Source organism: Podarcis gaigeae, assembly GCF_964106915.1.
Source record: "Podarcis gaigeae genome assembly, chromosome: 9".
In the NCBI taxonomy this organism is placed as follows: Eukaryota; Metazoa; Chordata; class Lepidosauria; order Squamata; family Lacertidae; genus Podarcis; species Podarcis gaigeae.
Genome location: NC_139685.1, coordinates 9,703,137 through 9,720,627, shown reverse-complemented (window position 1 = coordinate 9,720,627; position 17,491 = coordinate 9,703,137). Strand labels below are relative to the sequence as shown.

Genomic DNA, 17,491 nt, shown 5'->3' with positions numbered 1-17,491 from the left:
TGACCGGACCTTATGGTCAGGGGTCCCTTTACCTATTATTGGAAAAGGCAGTGCCTTTTGGAATTGGTTCTGATTTGTGACGGATGCCGATACAAATTCTCACTACAGGTCTTTCCTCCCCACCCCCCACGTATTATATAACACCTATAAACGAATTCTCCCCAAAACCCACTTCCCAACAAGACATTTTCAAATAGATATTTATTGTGACAATTTTAGTTTCCATTCAAGTTGCAAAACATGATAGTTCAAAGTGATCTCTCCTTCAATATTAAATGTCTAAACAGAATATTCATATGTCTGTTCATCATAAAAAAGGGAAGTATAAGAGATCCTTGCTCAGTAAGGGTTTTTTTTAAAACAAAATAAATTTACAGTTCATCATTGCATTTAGAAATACGCTGAAAAATCCATGTTGTGGATATTTTTCTTTTCCTTTCTGTTTAATTAATACACACACTGCTTCAGCAGTTTTGAAATTAAGTCAAACTGATTTTAAGGCTGGGAGGTTCTATAATTGCACATCTAACTATTTTCTGAATGCCTGCTTGTCTTGACTCAGTCGAGCAACAAACTCTACTAGAGTCCTTGTGGGCCGTCCTGCCATGCCCTTACGGAGGTAGGGAATCTCATCTTTATTTCCCATCACACCTGCAATATCTAGGTGAGCCCAATGAGGGGCAGTCACAAATTCTTTCAGGAATGCAGCAGCTGTACATGCGCCACCAGATCTAATGGGAAAGAAACATAAAATATGAGATTACTTTTATCGGTTTACTTATAGGAGTAAAGAATTATAAACCAAACTGTAAAGCACCAAGGAGGCTCAGTTCAGACATATCATCAGACCATGGTTTGCACCAGCAATAGTTTCAAATTCAAAGCATAACTTGTGCTTCCAAAAGTGCAAAAGAAATACTGGTTTGTCTGCTTTCATTTTCTCTCAGCGTTCAACTTTGTAAGTACACTCTCATCTTCATGGTACAGAGTTAATAGCTGTAACTATGGTTTATCACGATGCCAGGCCATAGTTAACACAAGCCATGATTTACAAACCCACCTCAAACATCTTTTTGATGTTTGCCAGAAGCGGCTTAGTCATGCTGGTCACATGTACGCTGGCTCCCTCGGCCAATAAAGCAAGGTGAGCACAGCAACCCCAGAGTCGTCCGCGACTGGACCTAATGGTCAGGGGTCCCTTTACCTTTACCTGTATTTTCCAAGGTTGTTGATGTCTGCAAGCTGACAGTCCGTCATCTGTTTTGTATAATGTTCAAAGAGAGGCATCCTCCAAACACGGTCTCCTGTCAAGATGCTAGCCTACAAATGTAAATGCCTTGTGAGTAAAGCAAGTCAGTAGCATGAAAAACTTCAACAGATACGATTGTTTCACTTTAAGTTCATAAACCACTTACTTGGTTGTAATGAAACCTAAGCAGTTTACAATGAAATATTAAAATCATCAAAAAAACAGAAACACTTTTAGCAACATTTAAAAATGATTTTAACTGCCATTTTCTCCCCGACATCAATGAATGAGACAGAATCAAAGAGACCTGAGCATGGTGTCAAAACATCCTTAAAAACTGTAATTGATACTATAGTGCTATATAATTATGTTTCACAATTAAAAGGTTCTTGCATAGCATTTTAGAATGGCCTTGTGCATCAGGTAAAAGATTAATCTAGCACAAAATGGAAGAAAGAAGTTCCAACCAAAGAAGAATGGATAAGTAAGATAACAGATTATGCAGAACTGGCAAAATTCAGCAAAATTAAGAGAATCTAATATTGAGTGCCTTGTGGAAAAATGGATGCCTTTTTTGGGGACTATTTAAAGAAATATAGTATGATGTGAGCATGTTTGAGCTATAAGCAACAGAAGAAATTAGATTATAACATTGTGGTTATGAATTAGTTGATAGAAGATAGTGTGTAGCCAAAGGAAAGAAACAAAACTCCATGGAAAACGGGGTGGGAAGTCAATAAAAGTAACAGAAAAGACAAAATTGCGTTTTGATTGTTTATGTTTAGAATGTTGAAACTTAGTAAAACATAATGGGGGGAAAAGATTAATCTCGTACAACACTCTGGGAATGGCTAAAACAAGCCTGGAGCTTGCTCCCAACACCTAGTTCACAAGAGGTTTATAACCTTCCAAACAGAAGGTTCCATTTTTTCAGCTTTTGTGGCTAACAGTTGTTGACAGGTTCCCAATAATATTGGTCTAATACAGTGTTTCTTCTCAAACTTGGGCCTTCAGCTGTTGTTGGACCACAACTCCCATCATCCCTGACCACTGGTCCTGATGGCTAGAGATGATGGGAGTTGTCCAACGACAGCTGCAGACCCAAGTTTTAACACTGGTCCTTTCTTTAAAGCCCTTTAAGTTAGTAGCCATCTTCACATCTGTTTATCTGTGCTGCAAACATACCTCATACAGATAGTTCCACAGCTGGTGTGAATTGGTGAAAACCCCAGTCGCTGCAGATCCTAGTGCGATATCCATGGCACCTACACAATATTACACAGATCAAGTTATTAACCCATCATTTCATAGGGAGTGACAACAATCTCTTTTGCTCTCTGCTTCTAAACACATTTCTATGACCTACAGAAGGCATAATCTTACATATTTATACACGGGATTGTGTCAGACTTTGTTCCTGAAGATGCAATGCATTCCTATCTACAGTCTAGTTCAAAACAAATAATGCTTAGTTGCAAACACGCTGAATTATGGGTTGTAACCTTGGCTTGTTTAAGTAACTTTTGTTTTAAACCAGGATTCTTGGTCTGAGAGTAATGCTAAGTCAAGATTTGTTGAAGAAAGTCAACTTGGCATAAATCCTCTTGGCTACATGGAAGAAGAGCAGAGCATGTGAGCCTGATACTGTCAGTTTGCATTTCTTCGTACTGATCTGATGTGCTTCTCATTGTACTTGATTCAAGAGGGTTTCAGAAAGTGTGAAAGAAACAGGCAGAAGCTTTTTGTTTGGGTTATTTCTTCTGGGAAGCTGAGTACAGCTGCTTTAAACTGGTTCTGTTATCTTTCTGTCAAGATCATGCTGACTACAGTGGTACCTCGGGTCAAGTACTTAATTTGTTCTGGAGGTCCATTCTTAACCTGAAACTGTTCTTAACCTGAAGCACCACTTTAGCTAATGGGGCCTCCTGCTGCCGCCGCGCCGCTGGAGCACGATTTCTGTTCTCATCCTGAAGCAAAGTTCTTAACCCAAGGTACTATTTCTGGGTTAGCGGAGTGTGTAACCTGAAGCGTCTGTAACCTGAAGCATATGCAACCCGAGGTACTACTGTATAATAATCAGGCCAGAAGGAGCCTGGGTTTCACTCACTCACTTTTTCTATCTCTTTGTTCTGGTGTGCTGTAGTGTTAAGGTTTAGTCTTATTATAAGTATTGTTAAGTTTCATTGTAAGTGTTGCAACCGAATTTTTTTATGGACTGTGCCAATCCTGAATGTACTGGATTTGTGACCATTATGTTCATTTGCCTTCAGCAGCAGTAAAAGCTCTGCTGGATGAAATACAATTACCTCTGGTCTATTTTGGGGGAATTCTGCATTGTGTTTATGTTTTATCCTCCCCAGAAGAGGCTTGGGTGACAGACACTTCATGCTTGCAGAAACCATACATGTAGCGCTAAACTAGTTTAGCATGGCCTGAGGACCACCCCAATGCTATTCCACATCTGAAGTTGAATGTGGAAGCCAGAAACTTCAAAGAAATAAATAAAAATAGGTACCTGTTAATGTAGCAGCATCTACAATAGCTCGTGGATTAAAACTGTGTGCGTAGCAAAGGGCATCCGCCAGAACCAACCTTCCTTCTGCATCTGTGTTGTCAACCTTTCAAGATGAGGAACACCCCCCAAAATAAGAGAATGATTATTATTTTTTGCTTTATTTGTTCTTACACACCAACAAAATGCAAAAAAGAGTATTTACGTCATTTGTTACAAAATACACCATTAACCAAAAAAGATAAATTTATATAATTGACAATAAATCTTCTTGTAATTCATTGACTTCCTGTCTTCTCCATACTTCATTTATAGTCTACTAACTTTCTGCATAAACCTATCTATTTATTTTGAAGGGACGTGGGTGGTGCTGTGGGTTAAATCACAGAGCCTAGGACTTGCTGATCAGAAGGTCGGTGGTTCGAATCCCCGTGATGGGGTGAGCTCCTGTTGCTCAGTCCCTGCTCCTGCCAACCTAGCAGTTTGAAAGCACGTCAAGTGCAAGTAGATAAATAGGTACCGCTCCGGCGGGAAGGTAAACTGTGTTTCCGTGCGCTGCTCTGGTTCGCCAGAAGCAGCCACATGACCTGGAAGCTGTACGCCAGCTCCCTTGGCCAGTAAAGCGAGATGAGTGTCACAACCCCAGAGTCGGCCACGACTCTGGACCTAATGGTCAGGGTTCCCTTTACCTTTATCTATTCATTTTACAGTAAAATATCATTTCTCCTGTATCTTTATTTCTTTATTTCTTAACTACAGAGGTTATTCAAAAGCAGTGACCGAGTTTAGACTTCCACAGTTGTTTTTAAGAAGTTCCCATTTTGTAATAAATACTTGTTTGGACTTATCTTTCATTTTTTTCAGTTAACTTGGCTAATTCTGCATACTCTACTAGCTCCTGTAGCCATTCTGACCTCGAAGGGGTTTTATCACTTTTCCAATTACTCACAATTAAAATCCTCGCGGAAATGGTAGCATATAGAAAAATATATTTCGCCTTCGGAGGAATATCCGATCCTGTGATTCCCAATAAGAAGGCCTCTGGTTTTGACGATTTAATTAAAAGTAATATATGCCATAAAAAATTAATTAACCAGCCAATAGCTTAGCATTTCAATAGCCCTTTATAGCGTTCAAGACTCCTCACACATACTCTCTTAGCAATCTGACAGTAGCCCTATAACGGTGGCCAGCACCAGTATTCTTTTCCACTCACACTGTGAATAGAGAGCCTAAGGGCTCCTAGCATAGGCCCTTGGAAGCAAAATGAGGTGGCAGAATGGGACCGAGTCAATTTAGACTGCATGTGATTGGGTGCAGCTGCTTCTACAGCATCCCCTTGCGCTAAAAACTCACTGCTAATTTTAAAACGAAATCCAACTCATCAGAGAGAAAGGGTTGAAACCAGCCCATTCCTTGGTGCTCTAGTTCCAGCTGCAGGAAGGGCTGAATTTTTAATGCACAAGAGAGCATTAAAAACTAATTGTCTCGCTCAGCTTAATGTGATACCACTGGTCCAAATGCAGCTCAAACCTAATTTGCTTACACAAGCATCTTAAAAACATACCTGAATTGTTTTCCCATTCATGGCCTTCACGACATCTCCAGGCTTGTTTGCCTTCCCACTGGGCATGTTTTCACAAAGGGGTGTCAAGCCTGACATTGGGGGAAAAAGTCAACTGCTGTTGCAATTTGACATCACACTCCAACATTATTTGGTGTTTATTAAAAGCTTAGTAATCCTGTTTTGATGGGACGCGGGTGGCACTGTGGGTTAAACCACAGAGCCTAGGACTTGCCTCGGCGGTTCGAATCCCCGCGATGAGGTAAGCTCCTGTTCCTCAGTCCCTTCTCCTGCCAACATAGCAGTTCGAAAGCACGTCAAAGTGCAAGTAGATAAATAGCGGGAAGGTGAACGGCGTTTCCGTGCGCTGCTCTGCTTCGCCAGAAGCGGCTTAGTCCTGCTGGCCACATGACCTGGAAGCTGTACGCCAGCTTCCTCGGCCAATACAGCGAGATGAGCGCCGCAACCCCAGAGTCGGTCACGACTGGACCTAATGGTCAGGGGTCCCTTTACCTTTAATTCTGTTTTGAAGGTTTACCTCAAAGCTTTGATGAAACCTTTTCTACTACAGTGGAACCTCTATTTGCGACCATAATACGTTCCGGAGCTTGAAACGGGTCGTTGGGAGAGGGCCGTTGTGCACTGGCACGGGTGGCAATTGCCCGCTTCTGCGCATGTGCGAATGAGGGCAAACCCGCCGGTTACTTCCGGGTTTGCCGCAGTCGCGACTTGGAACGACCATCAGAAGAGACAGTGGTAAATAGAAGTTCGACTGTACTGACATTTTATTTAGAAGATGTGTTCTTCCTTTGATGCCAAGTTATTGGAAACCAAGGCCCAACCTGTACCACGCACTTAAGACGCTTTAAACCATCATGGCTTCTTCCCCTAAAGAATCCTGGGAAACACAGTTTGTTAAGGGAGCTGAGAGTTGCATGGGGTCTCCTATTCCCATCAAAGATCTACAGTTCCAAGAGTTCCACATTAAACCACTCTAGAAACTCTACCTTTGCGAGGGGAACAGGGGTCACTGAACAACTCTCAGCACCCCAACAAACTGCAGAGAGGTTGGAGTACAAGCAAGCAGCCCTGGGGCAAACCAAGGCTGCAGGAAGGTTCAGGGAAGCACCATAGCTGTGGCAGCCAATGCGTGCTTTGTTTGTGTGCGTGAGGTCCTACGCTCAACTCCTAGGCTCTCCAGACAGCAGATCATGGAATGTCTTCTCTGTCCAAGATCTTGGAGGGTCACACTGCCAGTCAGAGCAGAAAATCTTGGGTAGGTGGAGCTACCACACGTCTCAATATAAGGCATGTTTGGAAAGCGTGTTACTGAAATACTGTGGGGTGTAAGAATCGGGTGCAGTCAAACACAACATGGCTAGAGTAGACATGAAGGTTATTTCAGTCCTCCAGCCGGAAATTCCTCCTTTCCAGGACTGAGATGAAACTTCCTATGTGTAACTTGAGATGGGTGCAACCTCTCAAGAAGATGCTACAACCAGAACCACAGGCTGGTGGCCATCTTGTCTCTCTTGTCTCTATCAATGCCATCTTAACAACAGCACTACTAAGATGCACCCTTGGCTCCAGGCCAAGAGAAGAAAAGGGGGGCTTTCTCTCATAAGGAGACAGTCGCCCCATTTAAACTACAGTGGTACCTCGGGTTAAGTACTTAATTCGTTCTGGAGGTACGTTCTTAACCTGAAACTGTTCTTAACCTGAAGCACCACTTTAGCTAATGGGGCCTCCTGCTGCTGCTGTGCCGCCAGAGCACAATTTCTGTTCTCATCCTGAAGGAAAGTTCTTAACCCGAGGTACAATTTCTGGGTTAGCGGAGTCTGTAACCTGAAGCGTATGTAACCTGAAGCGTATGTAAATGTTGGAGATAAGCAGTGTCCAGTGCACAGCGGAATGATGAAAAGTACGTGCCAACATGCTCTATATTAACTTTATTTACACTTCAAAGCTGGTAATTTACAGAAAAAACATCTTCCCTCTGCCGGAGCAGAGAAAGGCATCCTCTCTCCTCTAAAGCACGGAGAGAATCACACTGAACTGCAAAGAACAGTGAAAAACAGGAAACCAGTGTACGTCACATCCAGTCTCCTTTCCCGTGAGAAAACCCAACAGCACTTGACTGTGGAATGTAAACATTGTCTTGTGACAAGCACTTCGCTGCTCAGTGAAGGAAGCAGAAACCAACATCCTCCCCCTTTCTGTGAACATCACTGGGCAGCGTGTTCGTACAATATCAGCACAAACCCAACTTCTGCACATAGGTACAGTGTTGATCCCTTGATACAATCTTGGACAATACATCAGCAGGGATTTCACTACCTGGCATATAGGACACCGTTACGAGTCCCTTTTGAATACGTTCCCTAGCATGTTGCAACTTCAATTGCAAGTGCTTCGTGCTTTGCTTACAACCTTCAGAATTCAGCAAAGCCAAACATGCTTTGTTGTCCTGGTAAACCTGGATTGGACATTTGACAGGAATTTTCATGTCTTTGCACAATTGTAACAACCATTCACAATCTTTAAGTGAATAAGACAGTGCATTCAGTTCAGCTTCACAAGTACTTAAGCTAACTGTTGTTTGCTTCTTGCATGACCAATCAAATAGACCCTGATTGTACTTATAGCAAACTCCAGACGTACTTTTCCTGTCTGTAGTGTCACTTCCAAAACTTGCATCTGCAAATATCTCAAGACCACCAGACTTCTGATTGTTAAATCTCAGTCTGTAATGCATAGTGCCTTTCAAATACCGCGCTATGCGTTTTAGAGCTTTCCAATCCTTAACAGTAGGATTGTTGACTTGTCTGCTTAGCAAATTACAGCTAACAGCAATGTCAGGTCTTGAACATCTGGCAATGAAGTTTAGCTTGCCTAGCACACTTCTGTACAGTGTAGTATCAGAAAATGCTTCTTCAGTGTCATCTACCTGATAACCTGTTGTCATCGGTGTGTCTACAGGGTTAGCATCCATCAGGTTTAGTTTGCTTAACACATCAGCAATTTTCCGTGACTGGTGTACTAGAATGTTACCATCTTGATCTCTCTCTATTTCCAGAGATAGGTAGTTGTTTACCTCACCAAGATCTTTCATGTCAAAGTGCTCTTTCAATTGAGCTAGGGCATTATTGTACATTGTGACATCCTTCCAAAAGAATAAAAGATCATCAACATAAAACAAACAATACAGTTTCTTTTGCCCCTCCTCTTTGACAAATACACATGGATCAGCTTTCCCTTGCTTAAAACCTAGAGAAAACAATACTTCAGTGAGTTTTGTGTGCCAACACCGTGCACTTTGTTTGAGACCATAAAGGGACTTCTTCAGAGCACAAACAAATCCCTGTTTTACCTGTACGCCATCAGGTGGAAGCATATAAAGTGATTCATCTAGAGATCCGTACAGAAAAGCTGTATTCACATCATGGTGACTAATGTGTAGATTCTCTTCTGCAGCTAGCTTGAGCATAAGCCTAATGCTCTCATACCTCACGGTGGGTGAGTAGGTCTCGTGATAGTCTTCACCTGGTACCTGTGCAAAACCTCTGGCTACCAATCTGGCTTTGTGTCTGACTATCTTGCCATTTTGATCAGTCTTCGCTTTGAAGACCCATTTGCTTCCAAGCAGTTTCATTCCTGGAACTACTGGAACAAGGTCCCATGTTTTGTTCCTTTCCAAGGAATCAAGCTCAGCCTTCATGGCATTTAACCATGGCTCAGCTTCCTTTGAATCCAAATCCTGGATTTCTTGGAAACTTGAAGGTTCAAACACCTTCTTGGAGCTTTTAACAGCTGTTACTGCTATCTTAGCAAACTCATCAGCAAATCTCTTTGGAGGTCTGCCTTTTGTCGCTCTCTGTGACCTACGAATTAGCCTTAAGTCTTCAATACTCTCCTCTTCCTTCTTAGGAGAAAAGTGACCTATTGTGAACAATGGTTCCTCCAATTCTTGATCAGAGCTTTCAGAGGGTCGCATAGAGGCTTTCGCACTCTTGAAATCCTCTGAATCACCCGATTCAGTTTCAGACTCAGAATCAGAACCTTCATCAGTGGGTGTGGGTTGTTGCGGTTGCTTTTGACTATCCTCAGTTTCATCACTGTCATCAGGATAACATTGGAAAATTCCCACATTCTCCCCCCACTTGGCATTGTACTCAACACTTCTTGTGAGCTTAATTGTCTTAGAGTCAGTCATCATTAATCTGTAAGACCCTTTCTGATAACCTAGAAAGATACCATGCAATCCACGCTTGTCTAACTTGGAGCTTTGTGGTGAGTGAACCCACATGTCAGAACCAAAAATTTTCATGTGTTTGATGTATGGCTTCTTGCCAAACATCTTCTCATAGGGGGTACAACCAATCGCTGAAGATAACCTGCGATTATAACTGTAAGTGAAACATGAGAGAGCTTCGGCCCAATAACTCTCTGGAAGATTGGCATCATGCAGCAAGGTTTTTAACCCTTGAAGCAATGTCTGATTTGCTCGTTCCGCAAGTCCATTCTGCCATGGCGAGCGAGGACTAGACAAATCGTGTTGAATTCCTTTCTCAGTCAGAAAAGCTTCAAACTGCTGAGAAGTGAATTCTCCCCCGCGATCACTGAAAAGAATTTTTATCTTCTTACCATGCACATTTTCCAACCAAGCACAGAATTCCTTGAACCTTGGAAAAGCCTCTGATTTCTGCTTGAGATTGTACACATAAATATACCTGGAAAAATGCATCAATGAGAACCATGAAGTACCTGTTTCCACCCAAAGAGGGCGCTAGTGGTCCAACCAAATCAGCATGAACAACCTGGTATGGTTCTGTAGCTTGCCTACTAGACACCTTACCTTTCGCAGCCATTTTTACCTTGTTTGCTGCGCATGCCTTGCACTTCATGTGGTACCTGCAGGGTTTAATAGTCATACCTTCAACCAAGGCAGGCATTTTAGATACTGCCTCAAAATGCAAATGACCAAATTTTCGATGAAAATCATGAATACATTCTGCATGCAAACTTTTGTTAGAACCTGCAATGCAACAAGTGTCATCCTGCACAACATCATCAAAATACAAAACATACAAACGATCAACATATTCAGCATGCAATACATAATCATTTTTCTTTGTGATGATGCACCTTTTGTTCTTAAAGGAAACGTCAATTTTCCGCTCATTCAGCTGTCCAACGCTGAGCAGATTATGCTTGGCATCTGGCACATAAAGCACATCCTGTATCGATAAGTCCAAACTGTGAAGAACAACAGTTCCGTAGCCTTTACTGGGAATTGTGTGGTCATCCGCCTGGTGAATCGCACCTTCCTGCGGTGTAAAAGACACGAACAGTCGCTTATCGTTGCACATGTGATGCGTTGCAGCCGAATCAACAACGAAGAAAGATCTAGATGTCTTCTGGACCTCTGCAACCTTTGGAGTGAAGCGTGAGACCATTGCCTTGTGCTGAGTTGTCCTGGACACCGGACCTTTGCCTTTGCCTCGGCCTTTTCCACGCGATGAGCTTTCGCTGCGCTGCTCTGTCTTGGCCCTGGGATATCTGCATTCCCTCTTCATATGGCCTAGACGTCCACACGTGTAGCATTTCACTGCCTTCAAAGCTTTGGCGCCATCTGGTGGTTCCACTGCACTATGGGATGACGTCTGTGAAGACTCCCCCTTGCCCATGCAGCTATCACCCTGGCGGTCTGCTTCATTCTGAATCATGGCAGTATCACAGGCTACTGTGAGTTGAGCATTTGGCTGATTGGCATCAAATTCCCCACTTGCCTCATCCAGCCTTCTGCAGCTAGCCATCATGACTATGGCATTAGCCTTCTGCGTCATCTCTGCTGCTTTAAATCAGGCTGCTTTATACATGCTGTGTCTGTGCTGCTTCATTCCAAAAGCAAATTCAAAAACACTTTCGATTTCCAGCCTCTGCCTGTGAGCCTGTGCCTTTCTGCTTAACTGCTTTGCTTATCTGCAGCTGCTTCAAACCGCATTCCAAAGGCAAGTTCAAAAGTGAAAGTTCTCTCTGCTGTCTTAAATTCATGCTGCGACACTGCTGCAGCTGCTTTACTTTCGATTTCCCCCAGCATAGGAAAAATTTATCCTTCTAGCCTTTTGCCTGTGCCACGGCAAAACCGGCTATAAAAGTTCAAAGTCCAGCCATAAAGCCATTAATTAGAAGCTGGCAGGCTGCCCGGAGCTGTAGCACATACCTCATCAAATCATCTTGACGCGCAGAGATATCGTCCGATCCGGCCCTCTGCATTCCGATCCTTTGCCGGCACTCCAATTCTTTGCTCCTTTGTTCCTTTGCCAGGAGCCCGACTTCTGGAGTCCATTCTCAAAACACTGCGTTTTCCTGGGCCCGGAACCAAATGTTGGAGATAAGCAGTGTCCAGTGCACAGCGGAATGATGAAAAGTACGTGCCAACATGCTCTATATTAACTTTATTTACACTTCAAAGCTGGTAATTTACAGAAAAAACATCTTCCCTCTGCCGGAGCAGAGAAAGGCATCCTCTCTCCTCTAAAGCACGGAGAGAATCACACTGAACTGCAAAGAACAGTGAAAAACAGGAAACCAGTGTACGTCACATCCAGTCTCCTTTCCCGTGAGAAAACCCAACAGCACTTGACTGTGGAATGTAAACATTGTCTTGTGACAAGCACTTCGCTGCTCAGTGAAGGAAGCAGAAACCAACATGTAACCCTAGGTACCACTGTATGTTCTAACCTTTTTAGTCTGCCTTTTGGGAACCTTTGTGTGAACAGATGATTACTTGTGAGTAAACGTTTTATATTTTACAGAAGACTGCGTAGCATTTTATTTTAAAGGTAAAGGTAAAGGTACCCCTGCCCGTACGGGCCAGTCTTGACAGACTCTGGGGTTGTGCGCCCATCTCACTTAAGAGGCCAGGGGCCAGCGCTGTCCGGAGACACTTCCGGGTCACGTGGCCAGCGTGACATCGCTGCTCTGGCGAGCCAGAGCCGCACACGGAAACGCCGTTTACCTTCCCGCTGGTAAGCGGTCCCTATTTATCTACTTGCACCCGGAGGTGCTTTCGAACTGCTAGGTTGGCAGGCGCTGGGACCGAGCAGCGGGAGCGCACCCCGCCGCAGGGATTCGAACCGCCGACCTTTCGATCGGCAAGTCCTAGGCGCTGAGGCTTTAACCCACAGCGCCACCTGCATTTTATTTTAGGAGGGATTAAACGGCGAAAATACCAGGAAATATTTACAGAGACTCCTAACAAGTCTGAGCAAGCTATCTGCTGTGCATGTGTTTTTAAAAAGGGGGAATGTTAACTCTGCTGATTTTGTTGAACTTGTAAAGACAAGTTGGGATAGGATATCTTAGACAATATATCCTCCCCCACATCCCTAAACATTCCCACAAATACCCCCATGGGTCTTTCTGTGCCCGGCTCCTTTTATGCATTCTTCAGGCGCTCCTCCTATTCCACTTACCGATTAAATTAATGGGCAACTTCAGTTCCGCAGCTGTCACAATGGCAGAGCAGATGGTTGCTGCTCCTCCCATATCGGCTCTCATGGCATCCATGTTGGCAGACGGCTTAATGGAAATGCCGCCACTGGAAAGAAGCGGTCACAGATTACCACAACCAGGTGTGAATGGATGGCTCCAGTTTCTGAACGCAAACGGTTGCAACTACCAACACCTCCCTTCCCACATCTTGCCCAAATATACCTTTGCTAGAAAATAACCATTTTCCCCTTTCAAAAAAGGCACACCCATGGAAAACATGGAATTGCGTTGTGTGCAGCTGTGTCCCTCCATTTACAAATCCAGCAGAGGCATCTGTGAATGGAACGAGGGTGGGAAGCTGTTTTCACAAATCCCCCCTTCTCCTGCAGCTACGTGTACCACCTCTCCTGTTCCAGGAGTCCCCCCAGACTCTGGAACAAAATGGGGGGGGGGTCACAAAGAGGACAGGAATTACCGTATTTTTCGCTCTATAAGACGTACATTTCCCCCTCCAAAAATTAAGGGGAAATGTGTATCTTATGGAGCTAATGCAGGCTCCTTGGCTTCAGCGACAGCAAAACGAAGCGTCCGAAGCACAGTGGGAGTGCTCCCGCTGCGCTCCGGAGGCGTCGGGTTCCTTTCGCTGAAGCCAGGAGAGTCTTGCTCTCCAAACTTCAGCGAAAGGAAACCGAGGCTATCTGGAGAGCGAGAGGGGTCAGTGCGCACCGACCCCTATCACTCTCCAGATAGCCACCTAAAGCCTCCGGAGCGCAGCGGGAGCTCCCGCCGCGCTCCGGAGGCTTCGGGTTGCCTTCGCTGAAGGGCAGGTACCCCTTCAGCTAAGGCGCAGCGCCCCTTCAGCTAAGCAGGAGGAGAAATGGAAGGGGCTCCGTTTCTCCTGCCGCTTCGCTGAAGGGGCGCTGCACAGAGAGGGGGAGAATTTTTTTTCTTGTTCTCCCCCTCTAAAACAAGGTGCATCCTATGGTCGGGTGTGTCCCATAGAGCGAAAAATACGGTAATAAAATCCAACTCCCACCTTTTATTGGCAGATGCCTCTGCTGGATCCAAGAGCCTTTCAGGAATGCGAGGGCACAGATTACTGCTACCCACTGTGCTATGAAGTCCACAAACTTGGCAGGAAAAATCTGAAAGCAGATACTAGATAACTGCCTGCGTTCAACTATACAACAAAAGCCAGAAGTTCTCAGGGCAGCACATAAAGAATTGATTTCCAGGCGATACAAAAAATTCTGTTTTCACACATGCAAGTCACCGCTTCAGGTTGAGCGATTAACATGTGTGAATGGGGATATAATTATAATAAATAAAACCAACATCTATGCTAACTATCGGATGATTAGTTTTTCCAATACTGGGTCAAAGTAATGTTGAATCACCTAACTGATTAATCATTAAAGGTGGTTAATCACCCAGTAACCCTGCAAATGAATCAACAGCTCTAAGTGAAATATGTGTACTTTGGAGAAAAGCAGTTCTCTGTTTGCTTCTTTTCCTTCTTGACTAAAGATAACACCTGACTGGATTTTCAGATTTTGCTTTCAAGGTATGTGTTAAGTTGTGGGTTGACATAACAGACGGCACAGCAATTTCTCCAAGTAGCTCTTTATTTTGTAAGCTGGAATAGAACTGACTGCAAACAGCTCAGCCGGCCTGCTTTTATAGGCAGCCGGCTGTCAACATTGTAGCAACAACAGCCCAGAGTTTCCCGCCTAAAATAACTGACGCGGACCTGAGTGAAAACTATCTACAGACCTGAGTGAAAACTATATACAGTATCCCCCTGCTGGCCCAGGGTGAAACTTCACTACATAACAGTATGCACAATACTTACCTATCAAAAGTAATTCCTTTCCCAACAAACACCACTGGAGGTTCACTGGCATCACAACTTCCCTTATAGTGAAGCTCCAAAAAGACGGGTGGTTCATCAGAGCCTTTGGCAACACTCAAGAATGATCCCATCTCTTTTTCTTCTATCCAGGACTTCTCCCTGGAACAATGGAAAGCCATCCCCAGTTTGCAAAAGGGCACAAATTGAACGGCAGAGTCTCAATCTATCTGCAAAGCAGTATCTCCCCCTGCTCCCCAAATTATAGGGCAATTACAAAGCAAAAGACCTAGCTTAACCTTTTGCTCTCTTCTGTTTATAAGGCGTTTTAAAAGTGATTTTCCTGCGGTTTTTGACCACAAAAGTTAAACCAAAACAGCCTTCTCTTTAAATGAAGTTGGTGATAGATACAGTTCTGTTTTGTATATGAAAAAAGCAGCTTCTCTGTATAAGCAAGCTTGGGGCAGGAAAGGAAAGAGGCAGGGGAAGAAACATAGATGGAAAAGTAACATGGGCAGTTGCCCTTTTGAAGCTTCTGGCAAACCACCTAGAGCCAATTTAGTAAAGAACAGTCCCAAAAATTCTGCTTTGATTGGGTGAACCACCAAAACTGAACTGAAAGCCAGGACTTTCCAGACAGCAAAAAGCAGAGAAAAATGTATTTACATAAGACTTCATAGCAGTTGGAAGGTTGGTGGATTTTAATTGCTGCAGTATTTGTGGTTTTTAAGCTTAAAATGTTAACTTGACAACAGCTATCAGGTCCAGTGGTTTGACACATTGCATCAAACTTTTTTGGACTACTGTAGCTGAAGTGAGGAAATTTATCCTTTTCCAATGGAGGACCAATACACACCAATTCCCTAATGCTACCAGCAAAGATAACCCAAGGAGAGGCCTGTGAAGCAGCGCTGACCCATCAGTACATCACAGCAAACAACTGAAAGCAGGCACAAATCTAAGAGTTCTCACTCAATGCCACTGTGAGAGAATTATTTTAACTGAACTCACCTTACATGAACAGTTGCATCGCTACTGACACTTTTAAGTTTCTTTTCAATAATTTCAGCAAATCGGGTAGGTGTGATGTGGTTGGCTGGACCTTCCATGAGGGATCTGGCCAAGTTCTGTCCCTTGGCATAGATAAGGCCTTTCCGCCAGGCCTCAGCTCCATCGCTAAACAGGAATACAGGAGGATAATCAATAAAATATCATCACAGAACTGAAATGCCGTAAATCAGTGACTCTCTTTCTACTGGCAAAAACTGCAGAACTGTAGAATTTTAAGCTGGTTGACCAGATGAACAGGGGCAACAAAACCGCAAACATCAACATCAAAACCTTACTCTTAAAATCTGAAAGGCTTGGGAAAGGTAGAAATAAATTGTCTGGTGCCAAAGTGACACGAGGGCCGGTGCCAGGAGAACTTCACTAGGCAGAGACAACCACCCACCCTCATCAGATGGCAGAGGGACCTAGAGAACAGCCTTCAAAGATGACCAGAGCTGAAGTGGGAACAGGTATTTCTTCCAATACCCAGACACCAAGCTATGTAGGCCATTAAAACTAAGCACCATATTCAAATGTAGCAAATGACTGACCAAACTCGGTAAGCCACGATAAATCTAACATTTATTTAGTACCAGTTGTATGTCAGCCACTACCCCAATATAGACTATGCTGGCACTTGAAGAGGACTTAATTCATTTTCATTTGGAAGGTTTGATTCTCACTTCTCGTACAGATCTCATTAAAGAGTACCTTACTTTATCTAGGCCTTAAAAGATAAAGGTAAAGGACTCCTGACAGTTAAATCCAGTTGCGAACAACTCTGGGGTTGCAGTACTCATCTCGCTCTATAGTCTGAGGGAGCCAGCGTTTGTCCACAGACAGCTTCCGGGTCATGTGGCAGCATTTATGGCGAACCAGAGCAGCACACAGAAACACCGTTTACCTTCCCGCCGGAGCTGTACCTATTTATCTACTTGCACTTTGACATGCTTTCGAACTGCTAGCTTGGCAGGAGCAGGGACCGAACAACGTGAGCTCACCCCATCGTGGGGATTCAAACCTCCGACCTTCTGATCGGCAAGTCCTAGGCTCTGTGGTTTAACCCACAGCGCCACCTGCGTCCCTCTATGCCTCACCTTCCTATAAAAAGGAAGTCTTTGCAAATAAGACCCTGGCATTTTGTTTTTGAACTCAAAAAAGGGGGTTCAGATTACACCCTCCATGCAATGGAAGAATGTGTGAACCAGCAACAACCACAGTGCCCCCTGCATTAAGCTGGCATGTGATGAGGGCCCATAGGTATGCCAATATATGCACATACAACTTCTTTATGTAGAAGCCAGCCTGACTGGGCACGGTTGCCCCTTTGTCGACACACACAGAACCCACATACTGGGGGAGGGGGCATGGCTGTTGTGAACATCACCAACAGCAGATGGGGCTAATCCATGTCTCTCCCCTCCCAAGCCCCCTTTACATATTCTTTCAGCATGCGATGAGCCCTTTTTAAGGGAAAGAGGAGCCGGCACGTTGATCCCAGCACCATACAAATGTTATTTCTCAGCCAATCACCTCCCGTAGAGCTGAACATCCACCACAGGCTTCTTTTTTTGCTTCAGTTCATCGTATTCATAGAGTCCTAGGGCAGCTCCTTCTGCCGCAGCCTGAGCGTCACCACAAGGGTCGACTTCCACACAAGGGACCTCCAAGTCCTGAACCTGCCTGCATCCAGCTGAAAAATAATTTTTAATTTTTTCCCCCAAATATCTTTATTGACACTTAACATATATACATAATAACCAAAATTCC

The 17,491-nt window shown here is 44.0% G+C and overlaps 1 protein-coding gene across 3 annotated transcripts in view; it reads right to left on the bottom strand.

Annotated features, from left to right (window-relative positions):
- Positions 1 to 186: 186 nt before the first annotated feature.
- Positions 187 to 17,491, bottom strand: part of LAP3 (leucine aminopeptidase 3) — a 31,657-nt gene continuing 14,352 nt past the window's right edge. For all 3 annotated transcript variants that reach the window (XM_083755004.1, XM_083755005.1, XM_083755006.1), the window contains exons 5-13: positions 17,255 to 17,414; positions 15,683 to 15,847; positions 14,675 to 14,833; positions 12,804 to 12,928; positions 5,329 to 5,417; positions 3,765 to 3,867; positions 2,435 to 2,514; positions 1,211 to 1,320; positions 187 to 731 (exon numbers count right to left, since the gene is read on the bottom strand). In XM_083755004.1, coding sequence (XP_083611130.1) covers positions 530 to 731; positions 1,211 to 1,320; positions 2,435 to 2,514; positions 3,765 to 3,867; positions 5,329 to 5,417; positions 12,804 to 12,928; positions 14,675 to 14,833; positions 15,683 to 15,847; positions 17,255 to 17,414 — 1,193 coding nt within the window. In that variant the 3' untranslated portion in view covers positions 187 to 529. The remainder of the gene's footprint in view (positions 732 to 1,210; positions 1,321 to 2,434; positions 2,515 to 3,764; positions 3,868 to 5,328; positions 5,418 to 12,803; positions 12,929 to 14,674; positions 14,834 to 15,682; positions 15,848 to 17,254; positions 17,415 to 17,491) is intronic.